Consider the following 14,862-nt stretch of genomic DNA (forward strand, 5'->3'; position numbering starts at 1 on the left):
CACTCTTACCCAAAAAAACACTGTTATACGACCGGTGAGTCCAACAACGATTAGAATGTCTTGCAAAGCAATGAACTTGAAACTTTGAATTTTGACGCGACTTAATGCTGTTTGGTAGCGTGGCGTCAGCGATGTTTTTCGAACATCGATTAATCGAAGCTGAAAAATATCGGGCGAATATAATCGATTACTGAAAAAAAAGAATCGACAGTTTCGATTAATCGATAGACGTCGCCCATCCCTACAGTTGACAAATGACAATTCGTAACCCGTAAATACGACCGTGAACTGCTGAAAACGTTAAAGTAAAAAACGCTGTAAACGTTATGGACGTGGATACTGCCAGCGATAATACTTCAATAGATGACAAAACGGAAGATTTTTGCGAAAATCCAACTCGAGATGCATTGACGGAGGGACTGATGGGTCTTTTGAAGCCTACAGTAGATCAACTTGATGAAAGAATACGCGCTACAAGGTACGTATGCGTTGTAAACATTCGCTAGGTTATGTCTTTTTTTGAGAGGGGGTTTGATAAAATTTTGAATGCGTTCGATACTAATTTTATTCAAAAACTAGAAGATATTTGATCCTTTTAGTTCCTACAATCTTATAGATGTGAAAAAAATGTTAGTTTTCTACAATGAAAAGGTATGAACTATTTATTGGAGGAACTACAGAAGGCTGAATTTTATTTGGGAAATACACACTTTCACGGACTAGAAATTCGTGGAAAGAATTTTTGACTAAACTTCTTTTGGTATGGGAATAAAAGAAAAATGAAAAAACTAGAATTTTACTGAAATTTTGTATACATTTTTGCACTGCGACTCATAAGCAGTTTGTTAAGTCGCTGTTGAACTGAGTGGACGTCATTAGTATCTTGATATGTTGTATTTCGCTTGGTTCTAGAATAAGTCAAATTGAGCTAAAGCAGCAGATCGAATCATTGACAGAGGAATTATTAAAGATATCGGAAACTCTTCAGTGCCCTCATGAACTGGATGTTTACGTTAAGAAGCTCATCAATACCAAACATAAGGTTACTGTTGTAAACAACATTTTACAAACAACTCAAGATCGACTTGGCAAGATTCAGCTAACTGTAGAAAGGAGTTTAATTCGACAAAGGGCTTTTCTGGAAAGCACTACATTTTACGATCCGGCGCCAACCATAACCGCCGAACAATTAGCCAGATTTGGAGGTCCTGATAAGTACTTGAAAGAGTGATGAACTGTGACCGAAATTAGTAACAAATAATTTTTAATAAGGCAAAGAAATGCAGCTTTAACTTATGTTGACACAACAATGGAGACTCCTATTGTCAAACTAGATATTCAGGATTTAGAAACAGTCTATGAACCGTCTGAAGATTCATTTTTACTTATAGATGCGCTAGAAGCGGATTTCGAGAAATTGAAAAAAGCTAAGCCAGTAATGTGCTTAGAAATTGGCAGTGGATCTGGTGTAGTTATAACAGCATTGGCAAAGGCATTAAATCGTTTTTTTCCCGCTTATTTCATGGCAGTTGACATAAATTCTAATGCATGTAGAGTCACTAAAAGAGTTGGCCAAGATAATTTGGTTGATATTAACGTCTTACAGATGGATTTGATCAATTTAGTAAAGAAGGAGAACACGTTTGATGTTGTAATATTTAATCCACCATACGTGGTTACAGAATCCTTAGAAGTTCTTGACCAACGATTAATATCAAAAACCTGGGCAGGGGGAATAGATGGTCGAGAAGTTATGGATATGCTATTTCCTCATATTCCAAATATTTTATCGAATAATGGATTATTTTATTTAGTCACGATCAAACAGAATGATCCGATTTCGATTATAAATGTTTTGAAGCAATGGAAAATGAGTGGAGAAATAATATGCGATAGGAAAATTAGAGGAGAACATTTATACATTCTACGGTTTGTAAAAATAACACTTTAGTAATCTTATGATATTTGCACTGTATACTCCATCAATCCGACTCGAATAATTTTACCAACAATGAAATTCCAAATTAATTGGAGCTTACGTTTTTGAGATGAAGCTAAAATTGGCAGTCAGAACTAGCAGCTCAATACGCCAACTATGAGTAAAATGAGGAAATAAAGCTCAATAATCGAGATTTCGTCTAATCTGATTAAAAACTAATACTTTTCAAGTATCTATAGGCGTCAAAGTGTAGTGAGTCAATAGTTGTTTAATAGCGAGAATTCTAGCGCGTTTCGCTGCTAAACTTGGCTGCTAGCTTCCGCTTTATGACAGGCTATTTAAGGAGTACACTATAAGGTAATATATTTAAAATTGATAATCATTATATGTATATGTCAAACATCAGTAATATAGTCAGCTCTAGTTATAAAAGATGCTGTATTTCCCTCTATCTTTTCCTTAAAATATGGAATTATACACGAAAGTGGGAATAAAACGCGCCTGTCTCTTATACCGAGAGCCCTTCGTAGTAAAATTAATATTTTTCAATCAAAAGCTTTGAATGAAAATTCTGTAGCAATGAGCATATAATAATTATATAAGATAATATTTAGTTGTATGTTTGTTTAATTTGATATTCAATAATTTCATAATCGGTATCGAATATTGTGTGAAATAAAATTTCAAGGCTATGAAAAGATTTATAATTTATTTAAAAAAAACTCTACATTGGTATTTCATCATCCTGTTAAAGATAACCCTCGTGTAGTTGGGACTACGATAATTCATTGAATTTACAAAGCTGTGTGCTTTGATACCAACTGCATACAAATACTGCTGTGCAGTATAAAATATATTATTTATAAATACGCTCACTTTTTCAATATTTTCACGGAAGATGATGCAATCGTTTGATGGATCTATTTCAGTACTTTAGAAAAAGAAAATGCATCCTGATTAGAGATTTCAAAGAATTTCCTTCTTACAAGTAAAAAAGATTCATTTCTGAATCCGACCATTTTTAAAATTGCATCAAAAACGATATTCTTGAGCGTATCCAATATGACGGGTATTTGGATAATACGATCAAAATCGCAAAAAAATCAGAGAATAGAGCAGTCCGCGTTTTTAATCTTAGAAGTATTTAAAACCGAAGATCAGAAATAAGGATTACACCTTTTCCGTAACTTGTGTGATTTGAGCTCAGCTCCATGTGTATCACATTTAAAGGAATTACCTAAAAACTGATTGCACTGCGTCTGAGGGAGTTCTATTTTCTTTTAATGCTCAGCAAATGGACAAATCTGCGTGTGAGTGTAACAGCAACTCAATTCCCCTCCACTTAATGCAACATCTTGGCTGCACGAATTCTCTGTAATTTCAAATAGAATATGACTGAACTAATGGTAGATGCAACGAGCAAACTCAACATCAAAGAGAAAGTAGCATAAAATCCTGCGTTGCTCATGCAAACGTTCCGAGTGTTGCTGAACTCTTCTACTGCCATCTCTTCTATTTTTTCTAGCGCCAAATTTGAGGCCAAGCTCAGATCCTCTGGCATGATTACTCTAAATCCTTTACCTACACGGACTGGATCGGATAAAGCGCCAGATGAGTTCGTAGCAGCGTAACTAACGTCACGGCGTCTACGACCAGGATCAATTTGCTACAAAAAAAAAAATATAACATTTTTGCTGTTGAACCTTAAAAGGAAATTTACATAAAATCGCTAGACGCCGCAAGTCGAGCGCTATTAAAAATATACTTTTTTTTGAAGTGATGCACTATTTTTTAGATATTTCAGGAGAATCCTTACTTGGTTGGGCTCTGGGCATGCTTCACAGTCCGTTTTGCACAATTCTATATTACATTCCAAGTACAAGTCCATAACATCTGGAAACTTGAAGGCTTGGAAGAAAGCGTAAGCAATGATGGACGCCCCTGTATTACCAGTGTCTTTAGTCTTTTGGAAGGCTCCAAATAATTTTGGCTTCAGAATGCAACCACGTTCGTTCGTTAGTTGAACAATGTTTGTTGATGTTTCGTCACGAGCGATACAGTCATGTACCTAGGAAAAAATATGCTTATAGTTTTCATTCCACATTTTCGTTGTACACTTGCTAAAAAGTAAGATTTTTACCTGGAGATCAAACCCAGGATCACCTTCAACGGATACGACCAACGTCATGGTTTCTCCAATCTTTACCAAACCGTCGGCGGCTGGAGCAAACGGACCTTTTCCCATTTGGATATCCAGTCTTGCCGTTGCTGTGTCACCACTAAATGTTACTATTTCTTGGTTCAACATATCGACGGACAGGCTGACTGACAGTGCTTTGTTAATGTTTCCTTCCCATAGGCAACGTACTCTACGAACCGTGTCCCAAACTTCTTGAATGCCTGGTTCATTCTGAAAGGTCCGCACAGTAATTAATGATTGCTGTAACATGACCGAATTCTACAAACAAAAAAAAAATACTACTCGTAGATTGAAAATAGACACTAACCTGTAGCACTAAGACGTTTTCTAAGTAAGCTTGGCCTGCTTCTCCCTCGAAATCATTTATGAATTGCGTACCGCATGAATCCAAACTAACGGTGAATGAATATTTCGTCTGACCCGATCCTTGAGCAACGTAGCGGCAGTTTTGATCCGTATAGAATCCCTGAAGTATCGCAAAATTTGCATCAAATTATTATTCCCTATTAACAAATTGGTTTTGGTTTACGTGCAGACGTACCTTCGAGTAAATTACACCGTCGAAGGCTCGGTTGAATTCAATATTGATAGTCATCATAGTTTTGCTGCATTGAACGTCAATCTCATGAATATGGGGAGGATGTTTCAAGTCTTCCTCGGTTATGCTAGATCCAGCTTCCGCCACCGAATTTGTTTCTACACTGGTGAAAGAACTTTCACTTCCCGTCACGACCGTACCTAGTATAAATTCGTTGTGTGATTACCTCAACCTTTCGTTTACCACTTGGTCAATCGGGGACCATTGCGTAAAATTTAGGTATTCATAGTTACCGGAACCACTGTAACCACTGGTACTCGACGGTTGCGGTGTTGGAAAGCTCGGAGTTGGTGTTGCACTCGGAGAATAGTAGCCACCGGATCCACTAACCGAAGCGCTTCCAGACGCGCCTACGCTTACCGAGCCTCCATAACCAGATGAAAATTTATTTTGCGACGGTTGGGATTGCGGGGTCGAAGGTTGATAACCAGCAGTTTTAGGTGGTATGTAACTACCGATCGGTTGATACGAGGGCGAAGGTGCTGCAGAAGAGGGAGGATTGCTGGGAATTGGTCGAGGCTGGGCTACCGAAGAGCCATAGTTTTGCGAACTTGCGAAACTCGAAGAAGAAGATTGACTGCTTGGCGCGAGGTAACTCGGCCTCGGAGTTTGGTACGTTGGCTGGGAAGAGTAGCTGGGCGACGATCCAAGATTCGGGGGGGAGTAAACCGATGATTGTTGCTGGTAGCTTGGATAGCCCGTAACTTCGTTCACGCTTTGCGACGAGTAAGAGGGTTGTTGCGGCGTTGAAGCTGGTTGAAAAGGTCGAGGTCTCTCCGGAGGTCTCTGCGTACTGTAGGGTGGCAGGTACGCGTCAGATTGTTGACGAACTGTAGATATATGGAAAAAAAGAAACAGATTTTAATGAATCTAATTAAAAAAAGATGTAGCGGTTTTCATTAATCAGGTGATTAGTTAACTTGATACAGTTATAAGTGTCGCGTATAAGCTTGAGTAAACGGTATAAATAAACGTCTTTGTAGAGTATATCGATCTACCTAATGGATCGTTGTGCGTCTAATACGTGTAACTGAAAATCAAGTTGTGTCGGTTATCCCAAAAGTGTGTCGTACGGGGAACACAATATGTAGTTGGCATTGTATGTGCAAATTTGGTGCACCTGGTTACCGTGATGTAATTTTTACAGTACGTGACATTAAAGTAACGTTAGCTATGTACATCATTAAATCACTTTTCTGCTAGCACTCTAACAGCACACAATATCCCACGAATATCTTTTGGATATCCATCGGACTCGTGAATCCAACTACATTGTTTTCCCGTGCATGAATGGATCAAAAAATTATCATTCTTGATTAGCAGATGGTGTGCAGGTCGAATCAGATGTCATGCAGATTTGGTCGTCATGCTGGAATATTATGCGCTTGTTGTCAATTATAAATGGAGTGTTATGACATTCTTTTTGTTTCAGCCAAAACCTACTTTTCCTCGTGCCCTGACGATAGACGCCTTGAATCCACTCTAGAATATTTCGCGCCATCACATCTGCTGGGGAATCTCCCGTAGCTCTCGCAGTTCTCGAATGAGCTGAATGTAAATGGTATACAAAATACTTTTGAGATGGGAGAAATTGTATAACATTAAATGAAGTAAGAAGTAACGATCAGATATCCTACGAGAGAAGAATAATAGTAGATGGTACTAACACGCTGATGCCTTTACAAATAGTGCCCGGTCTCCATTTTGAGCTGCTACGACACCCAGCAGCCCGGCAGCTAATACAGCAATAAAAAATTTCATCGTTCACCTGAAACAGAATAGAAGAATTAGGTTCGACAATATAAAAGTAAAGTGCATCGCATGTACATCCATGTAATCATTTGCTTTCCCTTTTTAGCAATATAAAGATAGCAACCAGCGATAATTAAGAGTATGAAGACGCTTCGTTTTTTGTTCGTTTCAATACGTTGTAATATTGCTAAATAATCGCGCCGCCATTTAATCGTTTTATAATCATCGAACTGTAAGATGATAAATTGACGTGAAAAGAAAACATACATAGGTATAATATAATCAAACACTTCACGTGAAGTAGTGCCTTGAAAGTGATCCACGGTAAGGGAAAAATAATTAAATAATGTCTCGAATAATGTGATTAGGCTGTTTTATTACAAGACGCAGTCCTTGGCCTAGAAAAGTAATAATGACAGTCGATTTTGCGGCCATTGTATTGTACTGTCATGATTGTCATAAACATTGACACAATTTCGCGGTGGTGCATGATTAGGCGTAAGTTAATGAAAAAGATCTTGAAAAATTAAACTTGAATTAATCCTATGAAAAGTAAAGTTTACGGTCAATCAATTGGGAATTCACTGTGCCTTTTTTACACCGAATGAATTTCTTTTTGTCATATACATTTTTTATGTTCATCCAAAGGTTAGTTAACAAGACAAAATTGTTCCATAGTTTAACAAACTACTCGCAGGATATGGTTAACATAATGTCTGTTACCTTGATTGAGAATCAGTAAGTAATTGATATAGATTGTAGTTGAAGTGGAAATGTTACATCATCAATACAAATTCGAAAACGACAGTCCGTAGATTTCTAGTATCAATCAATCAGACTTTGTTCCTGTTTTACATTTGCATGCTCATTACATAACCACATATGCATTGCATCAAGTGCGGCAAGTCTGCGCGAGGCTAATGACTCGAGTGATGCCTTTAAAGTTTCTCGCATTAAAATATTGCAACAGTTCACGGTTCAAGGTATTCAACAAGCATTTCTGTATTCTTTGGAAAAAATAAGTCGTTAAGAGGATTCTAAGAAGGTGGCATAGACGCTTCTTTTTCTTACAAACTATCGCTTTCGTGCACAACTTTCGCCACTCTTCCCAGGACGATAAAAAAAAAACCGTCTAAACGCGTCTCGGTTAAATTTTGAAAATAATTAGTACCATTCCGCAGCATCAACTGTTACGGACAGTTATCGATTCTTTCTGGAACGAATCATGATTATCATTGTTTTTCAACAATGAATATGGAAATATGTACAGCGCTGTAAACTCAAATATATTACCGGTCTACCATTAAATTTTTTTAAAGTAAATAATTCGCAACGGAAACAAAAATATTAAAAGTAACTCTCAAAACTCAGACAATATCCCACAGTTTTATAGATTGCACAACGTGTAACTAACGCACTCCGAATTCATTTGGGACTGTTTCACCGAGGTGAAACATCAAATAAAAAAAGTATCTTGCTTATTATGATGGGATTCAAGGATTTGATAATACCAGTTGGTCAATGGGTCAGCTTTTTTGCTTGTGCCGAGGAATCCACGGTCAGTCTCTCTAATCTCGAATTTCAAATACACCTAAGGGCGTCTACTATCGTGTCTCAAACCAATATCTTTGCATCCATGGATCTTACCACTCATCAATTACTTTGACGATGCTTTGAAGCTGCTGATGAAAGTTCCTGGACTAATACCAGTCGCTTCGCTCAATATATTTACCTCCGGTTGTTCAAGTGCAACCGAATATACTTGGCGGCTTCGCACTCTTGGAAAGCTTTCGATTTCGACGAGTGCACCTTGGTCCGAATTATCAATTTTACACAATTCTTGAATCTTAGATTTTACTGCGAGAAATCAAAGGCCAGTATTGACGGACTCGCTGATTCTTAGACGAATGTACGAATGAATCTGGCGATAATGAGACGATAAAATCAACGGAAATAGCAACGGTAGGTATAATAATACAGCGTACATGCATATACCTTACATACAAGGATGGCACATCGTAGGACGAGGTGAAAGGTGAAAGTCATGCCATTCTCAGCGTGGTAGCCTCGAGCAGATGACTGTATCACGCTTGTTGTGAAGATTGCAATTTTTCAAGTATAACCATCGATTAGAAATCCTCGGCTCTAACGGCGGCGGGTGAATTTTTTTTTTTTTTTTTGTTGGAAAGTTCATGGAAATTTTCGAAACTCACAGTTGAAAGAGGGTATCACGTCCGCTTAGGCAGTTACGTGTGCAAGTGTCTGAGACGGCGTCAAAGATCAGCGCGATTCAAATTGCAAATTAATTAATAACCACGATGTGAATAATTGCAACACCGTTAACACCGCAATGAGATAATATGCAGAAACGCTTACGCGGTGTGTTAAAATGTTTTGCAATCGTATGACGCGTAATTAAGACTTTATAGCTACATCGTTTCGCTGCATAGTTTTCAATTATTGTTATTATACGAATTCGTGAAATACTAGACGCGTAATATAGGGTAGCTCAGAGCTTGCGGTTTCGGAGTATGGCGCAAATCCGCGTGCACTTGAGACGCTGCGGTTAATCTTCTTAATAATAATCATTTTAATGACCGTTTATTAACGAAGAAACGCAACACGTGTCATAAGAATTGAAGGATAGCGCAATGACACGCCGAAAATTAAGACGCAAAAAGTCAACGGTGCAGTATACACGGTGCAATATTATGCGTATGAATATGCGTAAAGTGATCACATGAATGTATAACGTCTGAATTCAAAATTAATTAATGCGAATTTTGATCAGTATTGTTGAATATTTTTCGTCGTCTTCCTCAATATAAATCTGATCTTTTAATGCTGAGATGTGTTGAAAAGAAATGTTGGAAAGTGGCTTCGTCGATTCGTTTAACTGCGTACGAACACAAATGCATCCTGAAGATTATATTATCCTCTAAAAACTTTTTTCGATCTGCGAAAGTAATAGTCACGTTTCAAGATATTTTTTTAAAGACATTTAACATTCACTGTGCTACGTTATAGCTTTGGTCGAATTTCCTTGAAGTTATTTTTCAGCAAATGATACCGTGCAGGGTGAAATTTGTAAAAAAGATAGCACAGTATTACAAATATCGAGGTATGTTATCAGCATGCCATAGATTTGCATACACAGTGAGCATACAATACGTCCCACGGGGTTGTCGAAAAAATTCTTTTCTGCTCTATTACATAAACGGTAGTCAACGGAACTTGTACGTTGTGTAGCCAGGTTGTTATAGAACTCCCAGTATTGTTGAGTTGCAATAGGAATTGTATATTCAAAGTACGAATTTCAAAATCAAGTAAAAAATTTAATGCGGAAGTATACCGTTAAAGACGATTGTTAAAACGACACCGTTTCAAAATTGCCCACGCATACATAATCATCTTGAACTACACGCATAGACATCAAGAATTAGAAAAAAAAAAAAACATACTCCTCGCATATTTTACCTGGATAATTACGCAAGTGAGACTTGAATACATCTTTTACAGCGTATGAGTTACAAAAGAAAAGAACGAACAAGTTTTTCTTCCTTGCAACTGTGCTATGCTGTTTACTATCTGCATTCGCAGGAAATGTAAATTCACTTGTATTATATTTACATCGATACAAAAGCTTGAGAATAATTCGTAGCTGCAAAAAAATTTTCGACAACACGCTTCAATTACTTGGCACAAGTACGTATGGAGTACAGAAATTCCGCGACTAGATTTACTTAATGTTTTCAAAATTTTCAAGCCGTGTATCAAATGCCGTAATAATTTGGTAAATTATTTCATTCGTGAACGGGAGCATGGTAAGTATGAAAAAATGAATTGTCGTTCATTGTAAATTACCGTGCATCCGCTCTCTGTCCGACGGGCTGGCACTCGTTGCAGTTTCTCAGCCCTATAAGTATCATTCGATCACCATCTCATACACACACGTATACCTCCAACAGTATGAGATTACCTCGTGAGCCGCAGCGATGCTGTTTGTACTCGACCTCTATAAATCTAGAGGCTAGCCTAGCTCCAACTCGAGAATTTCTCTATAGAAACTACTTCAACCACCATTGGGTCGGGGTCATGGGGACATTGATTCCATCTAGGTACATCACGCGTATATGTATTTACGCTGCATATACATGATTTCACAAAAGTTACTACGACGAACCGTTTCTTGCGTGGAAAAGAAAGAGCGCGGAATATATTATGTGCAGCACGTGATATAAAAACCCCGATGAAACTCGGATAGGATAATTAAGGTCGAAGTTCAACGAGGAAAAGCTGATAATGTGAAATATATTTTTTTTCCACTGACTCATTATTTTTCGACGGTACGTATGACGGCACGAAAGAGATATGCAATTTGCAATTTGCCGTGTTTTACGGTCTCAGATATCGTTTAATGACGTCGACGATCGTCAAAGATAATTGTCAACGGCTGTTGAAACTCTTTGGCGCAAACTTGGGGCACATGCGCCTATAGTTTAAGACCTGCATGCAGCGATTATTAACGACTACTGCAAGTTAACTGCAGTTAATCGACTGTATGAAAAAGTCATTTGGGACGTCTTTAAAAGGTAGCTATAGAGAAATTACTTCGAAAGAAAGTTAACTTCAAGGAGGAATTTACGAGTGATGGTGCGGTGCATCTTTATGGCAAGATGAAAGATTAAAGCAGTTGATTCGCCGAATGAATAATCAGAATTGGTGTAAACTACTTTCATTTTCGAATTTATGCAACTTTTTCACATATTATACATGTATTTTTTAATAGAAAAAATTTTACCTACTTTCAACCAAAATAAAACTCAAAGATACGCACGCTTAAACATTTGAAAAAAATTATTCTATTCGTTATTGAACTGTAACATAAAATGATATGTGTATCATGATTCTAACAGTATTTCGAGAACGTATGTATCTAAATAAAAAAAAAAAAAAAAAATGAATGTTTTAGGAACCTAGTTCTTACCCTCTAATTTTAACTTCAAACTATCCATTTACACAATCTAACAAGCGCCACGGATCATGCGTATATAAGTCATAATCGAGTAGATGGCAATTTTCAGTCGTTCCTTTCTCGTAATTTAATCGATTTGAAAAATGGCCACAAGCCGAGGAGTGAAGTGTGTCGAGAAGAAATTTTCAACACAAAGTTGAATTTTGTCCGAGCGAAAAAAGAACTGTTGCAAACGCGGTGAAATTTATCGTGATTGATGAATCCTGTACGTTGGACGGATCTTTTTGTAACTGTACTAGAGCGACACGAAGAAGTGAAAAAAGTAAGAGTTATACAGGTATATTGACGTTCGGATGATCCCTACAGAGAGTAGAGAGTGATTCGTGATTTTCGTTTATGATTTAAACCGTTTCACGAAAATCTGGGGACACGTATGTACTGCGTATGAACATGCAAGTTTGAGTTTCTCCGTGGTCAGGACGTTCTTCCGCGTAATTAAAGTTGTTTGTAGGACAGTATTCGAGGCATCGTTAGCAAAGATCGTTTGTATTATGTACCGTCGCCCAGAATCGCCCGAGGATCGCTTTGAGCATCCGCAACGTGAAACTCCGAAACGCACGAGTCTGCCTACGTCGTCTCGTCACTTTCTTCGCTTGTACATACATACATACGACATAATCTCGAGACCGAAATACAGAGGTATAGAAAACTACTACGAGGCTTTCGGAACTAACAATAAGACCAGTAGTCCAGTTGGCACTTAAAGGAGAGATTTATTTTCACAGTCTACTGTGTACGATGCTCGTCAATTCTGTGATGATCACATTTTTCCGACTCCTAACAGCGGGAAAAAGAGATTCAAACCAAAAGCTCGTTTCACTGTGTAGAAATAATTGTTTCCAATCACTATGGCGAATTAGAAAATTGACGCTGCCGATTGACGAGGAAACACTTCGGTAACGATGGCATTCTAAGTCACTGTCACCACTGGCGTAATATCATAGGATCACTGTGAGAATTTCGAGCTAAGAATTCACAAGGAGAAGCTCGATGTTGAAAAACGTGATAATTCCTCACCGAAGATGGAAAAAAATTGACTGCATTTGAAGAGAGTGCGAAGTACGACGAAAGTCAAAACTCACCCGTGGAACAGAGATATCCTGTTGGGTCGAACGGTTCACTTGGATTAGGTTGGCGGGTGGTGTGTTGGTGGTGGGACCGTGTATCTTGGCGGAGCGGATTCTGGCGTGCACGCGGTTTGCAAGAAAGGTGAGAGTGAATAGCTGAGAGCATCTTCATTCAAGCTTTATATAGGTACATCGTCCAGGGTGAGGTGAAGTTAGGTTTGGCAAAACCGGGGACCCGGGCACCGGGCACGTTATCCCCTTTCCGTATAAAGGTAACCGCTGCTGTTGTACACATACTGCCACCACATCAGCATCCCATACGTAACGCTAACGATAAGTGATGCACTGATATAAAGATGCACACGCATCGCTGAAGCCGGTGGTGGTCAGGGTGAATTTGGATATCAGGTCTAACATATTCGCGAAAATTTGGTAATACATACTCGTGATAGGTGTTTCGTCTTTCGATCAATTGCTTCTTGGGAATTGGGGATAAAGAACGAAAACGACCGACTGCCCATGCGGTTGTTAACAATCGGATAAGACTTTTGTCGCACAATTACGTTGTGCAAAAATTCGATAACTCCAATGCCGTCAATTTCCATCAATTTCCATCAATTTTTCTGATACACACAAACGTCATGATCTGTGGTTTTACCCACACGTGGGATGTTGTTGTAAACCTTTAAACTTTCTTTCTTCGTGAGAATTGCCAGCTGCAAACACGGACGCGAATATACGCGTACATGACCATAGGCTCACAGCTCGGTTACGCCATTTATCATTTTTATCGTAATATTTCTTCTCCTTCTTCTAGCAGCGACCTTCTTCACCCACAATAACCACAGGCAACAATTTTCTCCTGTTGGAAGACGTGGAATACTTATTAAACGAAAAGCATTCCCGCATTGTACGACTGTATGATCAGGTCTCATTTCATCGTTCGGTAAACCATTGATTTTAAAAAATATTCAACTACCGTAGAGAAATAGAGATCAATATTGTCGCTGAAAGTGTCTGTAATCCAACCTTTCGTTTCATTGCATCGTACACGAATACATCCATACATGTACCCAATGTCTTTCGATCAGAGGTTTCGTTTCATTTGCTTTTGACCACCGCACAAGGCTGCGTACCTCGACGCAATGGGTCAACGACTATGATTAGGGTTCTCCTTCGTCAGTGGTACAAGGTAGCAGTGAGAGTGTGCCAGCTGTAGGCGTCTGGTCGGATTGCTGACTTGTTCTACTGAGCGACGAGGGTCGTAATTAGGATCATAGCGCGGTGAGCAAACCGCGGCGAATTTAAGATGAAACATTATAACGAATTGGGTCGGTATTGTGGAGCTGAATTATTTTGCTACGGCATTTCAGGGATCGGATTAGGAGAGACAAGCGTGAGAAGTGTAATACCCTGCATCGCCCGCGGAGCAAAGTACACAAGGTACAGTTACAACCGTGGACAAACTCGCTTTTACTTTCTTTGGCGGGAGTGTTTCATTGTTTCATCTCTTTCAAAGTTTCTCGCCGTCTAATCTCAAGCCTAAAGATCAACGCCTCATCGGCATTTCGGCAATCCGATCAATTGTTTACATTTCGTGAAGTGCGCTTCTTCGGAGAAAGGAGAAATCGACGTATATGCACGACTTGCTCATTGATGCACGCTTCGCATGTCCAGGTCGGGCCCTCTTCTTGCTCATAGTACGTATTAACTAGGCGATAATTTGTCGCATGTGCCTATATTATATATAATACTCTCTGTCATAATGTTTGCTCGAAAAGAAATGATTCGCCGATGGTACGTGACGCGGAGTTCAACGTTAACGCGGTAATTTTGCAATTATTACGAGATACTAATTCACAACTATAACTCTAGAGTATAACATTCAGAATGTTGCTCCACCTTCGTATACATGTGTATCGTCCCTGACTCCACAAGCGTAACTTATACCCACGTTAGTAATTTTCAAGTACTATGGTAATAATTATTCGCACCCTGAAAATACCTCGAATTCGATTGGCAATTTAAATACGAAAAATTAATCGACTGTCTTTCGCAGCCAAGATCCATGGTCAGATAGTTATTGAAACTGAATGTTCCTGCTGCAAAGATAACTTCTGAATACACTGTATACCCCGGTGGGTTACTTTTTTTTTAGAAATTACTACGTTCTTTAGTACTTAGATGTTTTTTTTTCGCAATTTTTATGTATCTATTTTAACCTTGTCATGTTTACCTTAGAACGTGATGAGACCACGATCTCTAAACGTT

General features: G+C 38.6%; 3 protein-coding genes across 4 annotated transcripts; 2 read left to right on the forward strand and 1 right to left on the reverse strand.

Annotated features, from left to right (window-relative positions):
• Window positions 1-190: 190 nt before the first annotated feature.
• Window positions 191-1,231, forward strand: Snapin (SNAP associated protein). Its single transcript, XM_046615834.2, has 2 exons — window positions 191-478; window positions 913-1,231. The coding sequence occupies exons 1-2, from the start codon at window positions 327-329 to the stop codon at window positions 1,229-1,231; spliced, it is 471 nt and encodes a 156-aa protein (XP_046471790.1). The 5' UTR covers window positions 191-326.
• LOC124213977 (uncharacterized) lies at window positions 395-12,733 on the reverse strand. Of its 2 annotated transcripts, XM_046615829.2 has the most exons (9): window positions 12,607-12,733; window positions 6,405-6,505; window positions 6,181-6,285; window positions 4,971-5,567; window positions 4,681-4,877; window positions 4,447-4,605; window positions 4,080-4,349; window positions 3,756-4,007; window positions 395-3,605 (listed from the first exon to the last, which is right to left on the reverse strand). In XM_046615829.2, exons 2-9 carry the CDS (start codon window positions 6,496-6,498, stop codon window positions 3,282-3,284), a joined length of 1,998 nt encoding a protein of 665 aa, XP_046471785.1. In that variant the 5' UTR covers window positions 6,499-6,505; window positions 12,607-12,733; the 3' UTR covers window positions 395-3,281. The 2 variants fall into 2 exon arrangements, with proteins under 2 accessions (XP_046471785.1, XP_046471786.1); XM_046615830.2 differs by lacking the exon at window positions 6,181-6,285.
• HemK2 (HemK methyltransferase 2) lies at window positions 1,310-1,951 on the forward strand. Its single transcript, XM_046615831.2, has one exon. It carries the CDS (start codon window positions 1,310-1,312, stop codon window positions 1,949-1,951), a length of 642 nt encoding a protein of 213 aa, XP_046471787.1.
• Window positions 12,734-14,862: the final 2,129 nt, after the last annotated feature.

This window comes from Neodiprion pinetum, chromosome 3, assembly GCF_021155775.2.
Source record: "Neodiprion pinetum isolate iyNeoPine1 chromosome 3, iyNeoPine1.2, whole genome shotgun sequence".
Taxonomy (NCBI): Eukaryota; Metazoa; Arthropoda; class Insecta; order Hymenoptera; family Diprionidae; genus Neodiprion; species Neodiprion pinetum.

Coding starts and splice junctions, on each gene's coding strand:
- LOC124213977 (XM_046615829.2), bottom strand. CDS start 6,498: ATGAAATTTTTTATTGCTGTATTAGCTGCCGGGCTGCTGGGTGTCGTA. Junction 4,878..4,970: donor CAGTGGTTACAGTGGTTCCG/GTAACTATGAAT, acceptor AATTTATACTAG/GTACGGTCGTGACGGGAAGT. Junction 4,606..4,680: donor ACGGTGTAATTTACTCGAAG/GTACGTCTGCAC, acceptor GCGATACTTCAG/GGATTCTATACGGATCAAAA.
- Snapin (XM_046615834.2), top strand. CDS start 327: ATGGACGTGGATACTGCCAGCGATAATACTTCAATAGATGACAAAACG. Junction 479..912: donor GAAAGAATACGCGCTACAAG/GTACGTATGCGT, acceptor GCTTGGTTCTAG/AATAAGTCAAATTGAGCTAA.
- HemK2 (XM_046615831.2), top strand. CDS start 1,310: ATGGAGACTCCTATTGTCAAACTAGATATTCAGGATTTAGAAACAGTC.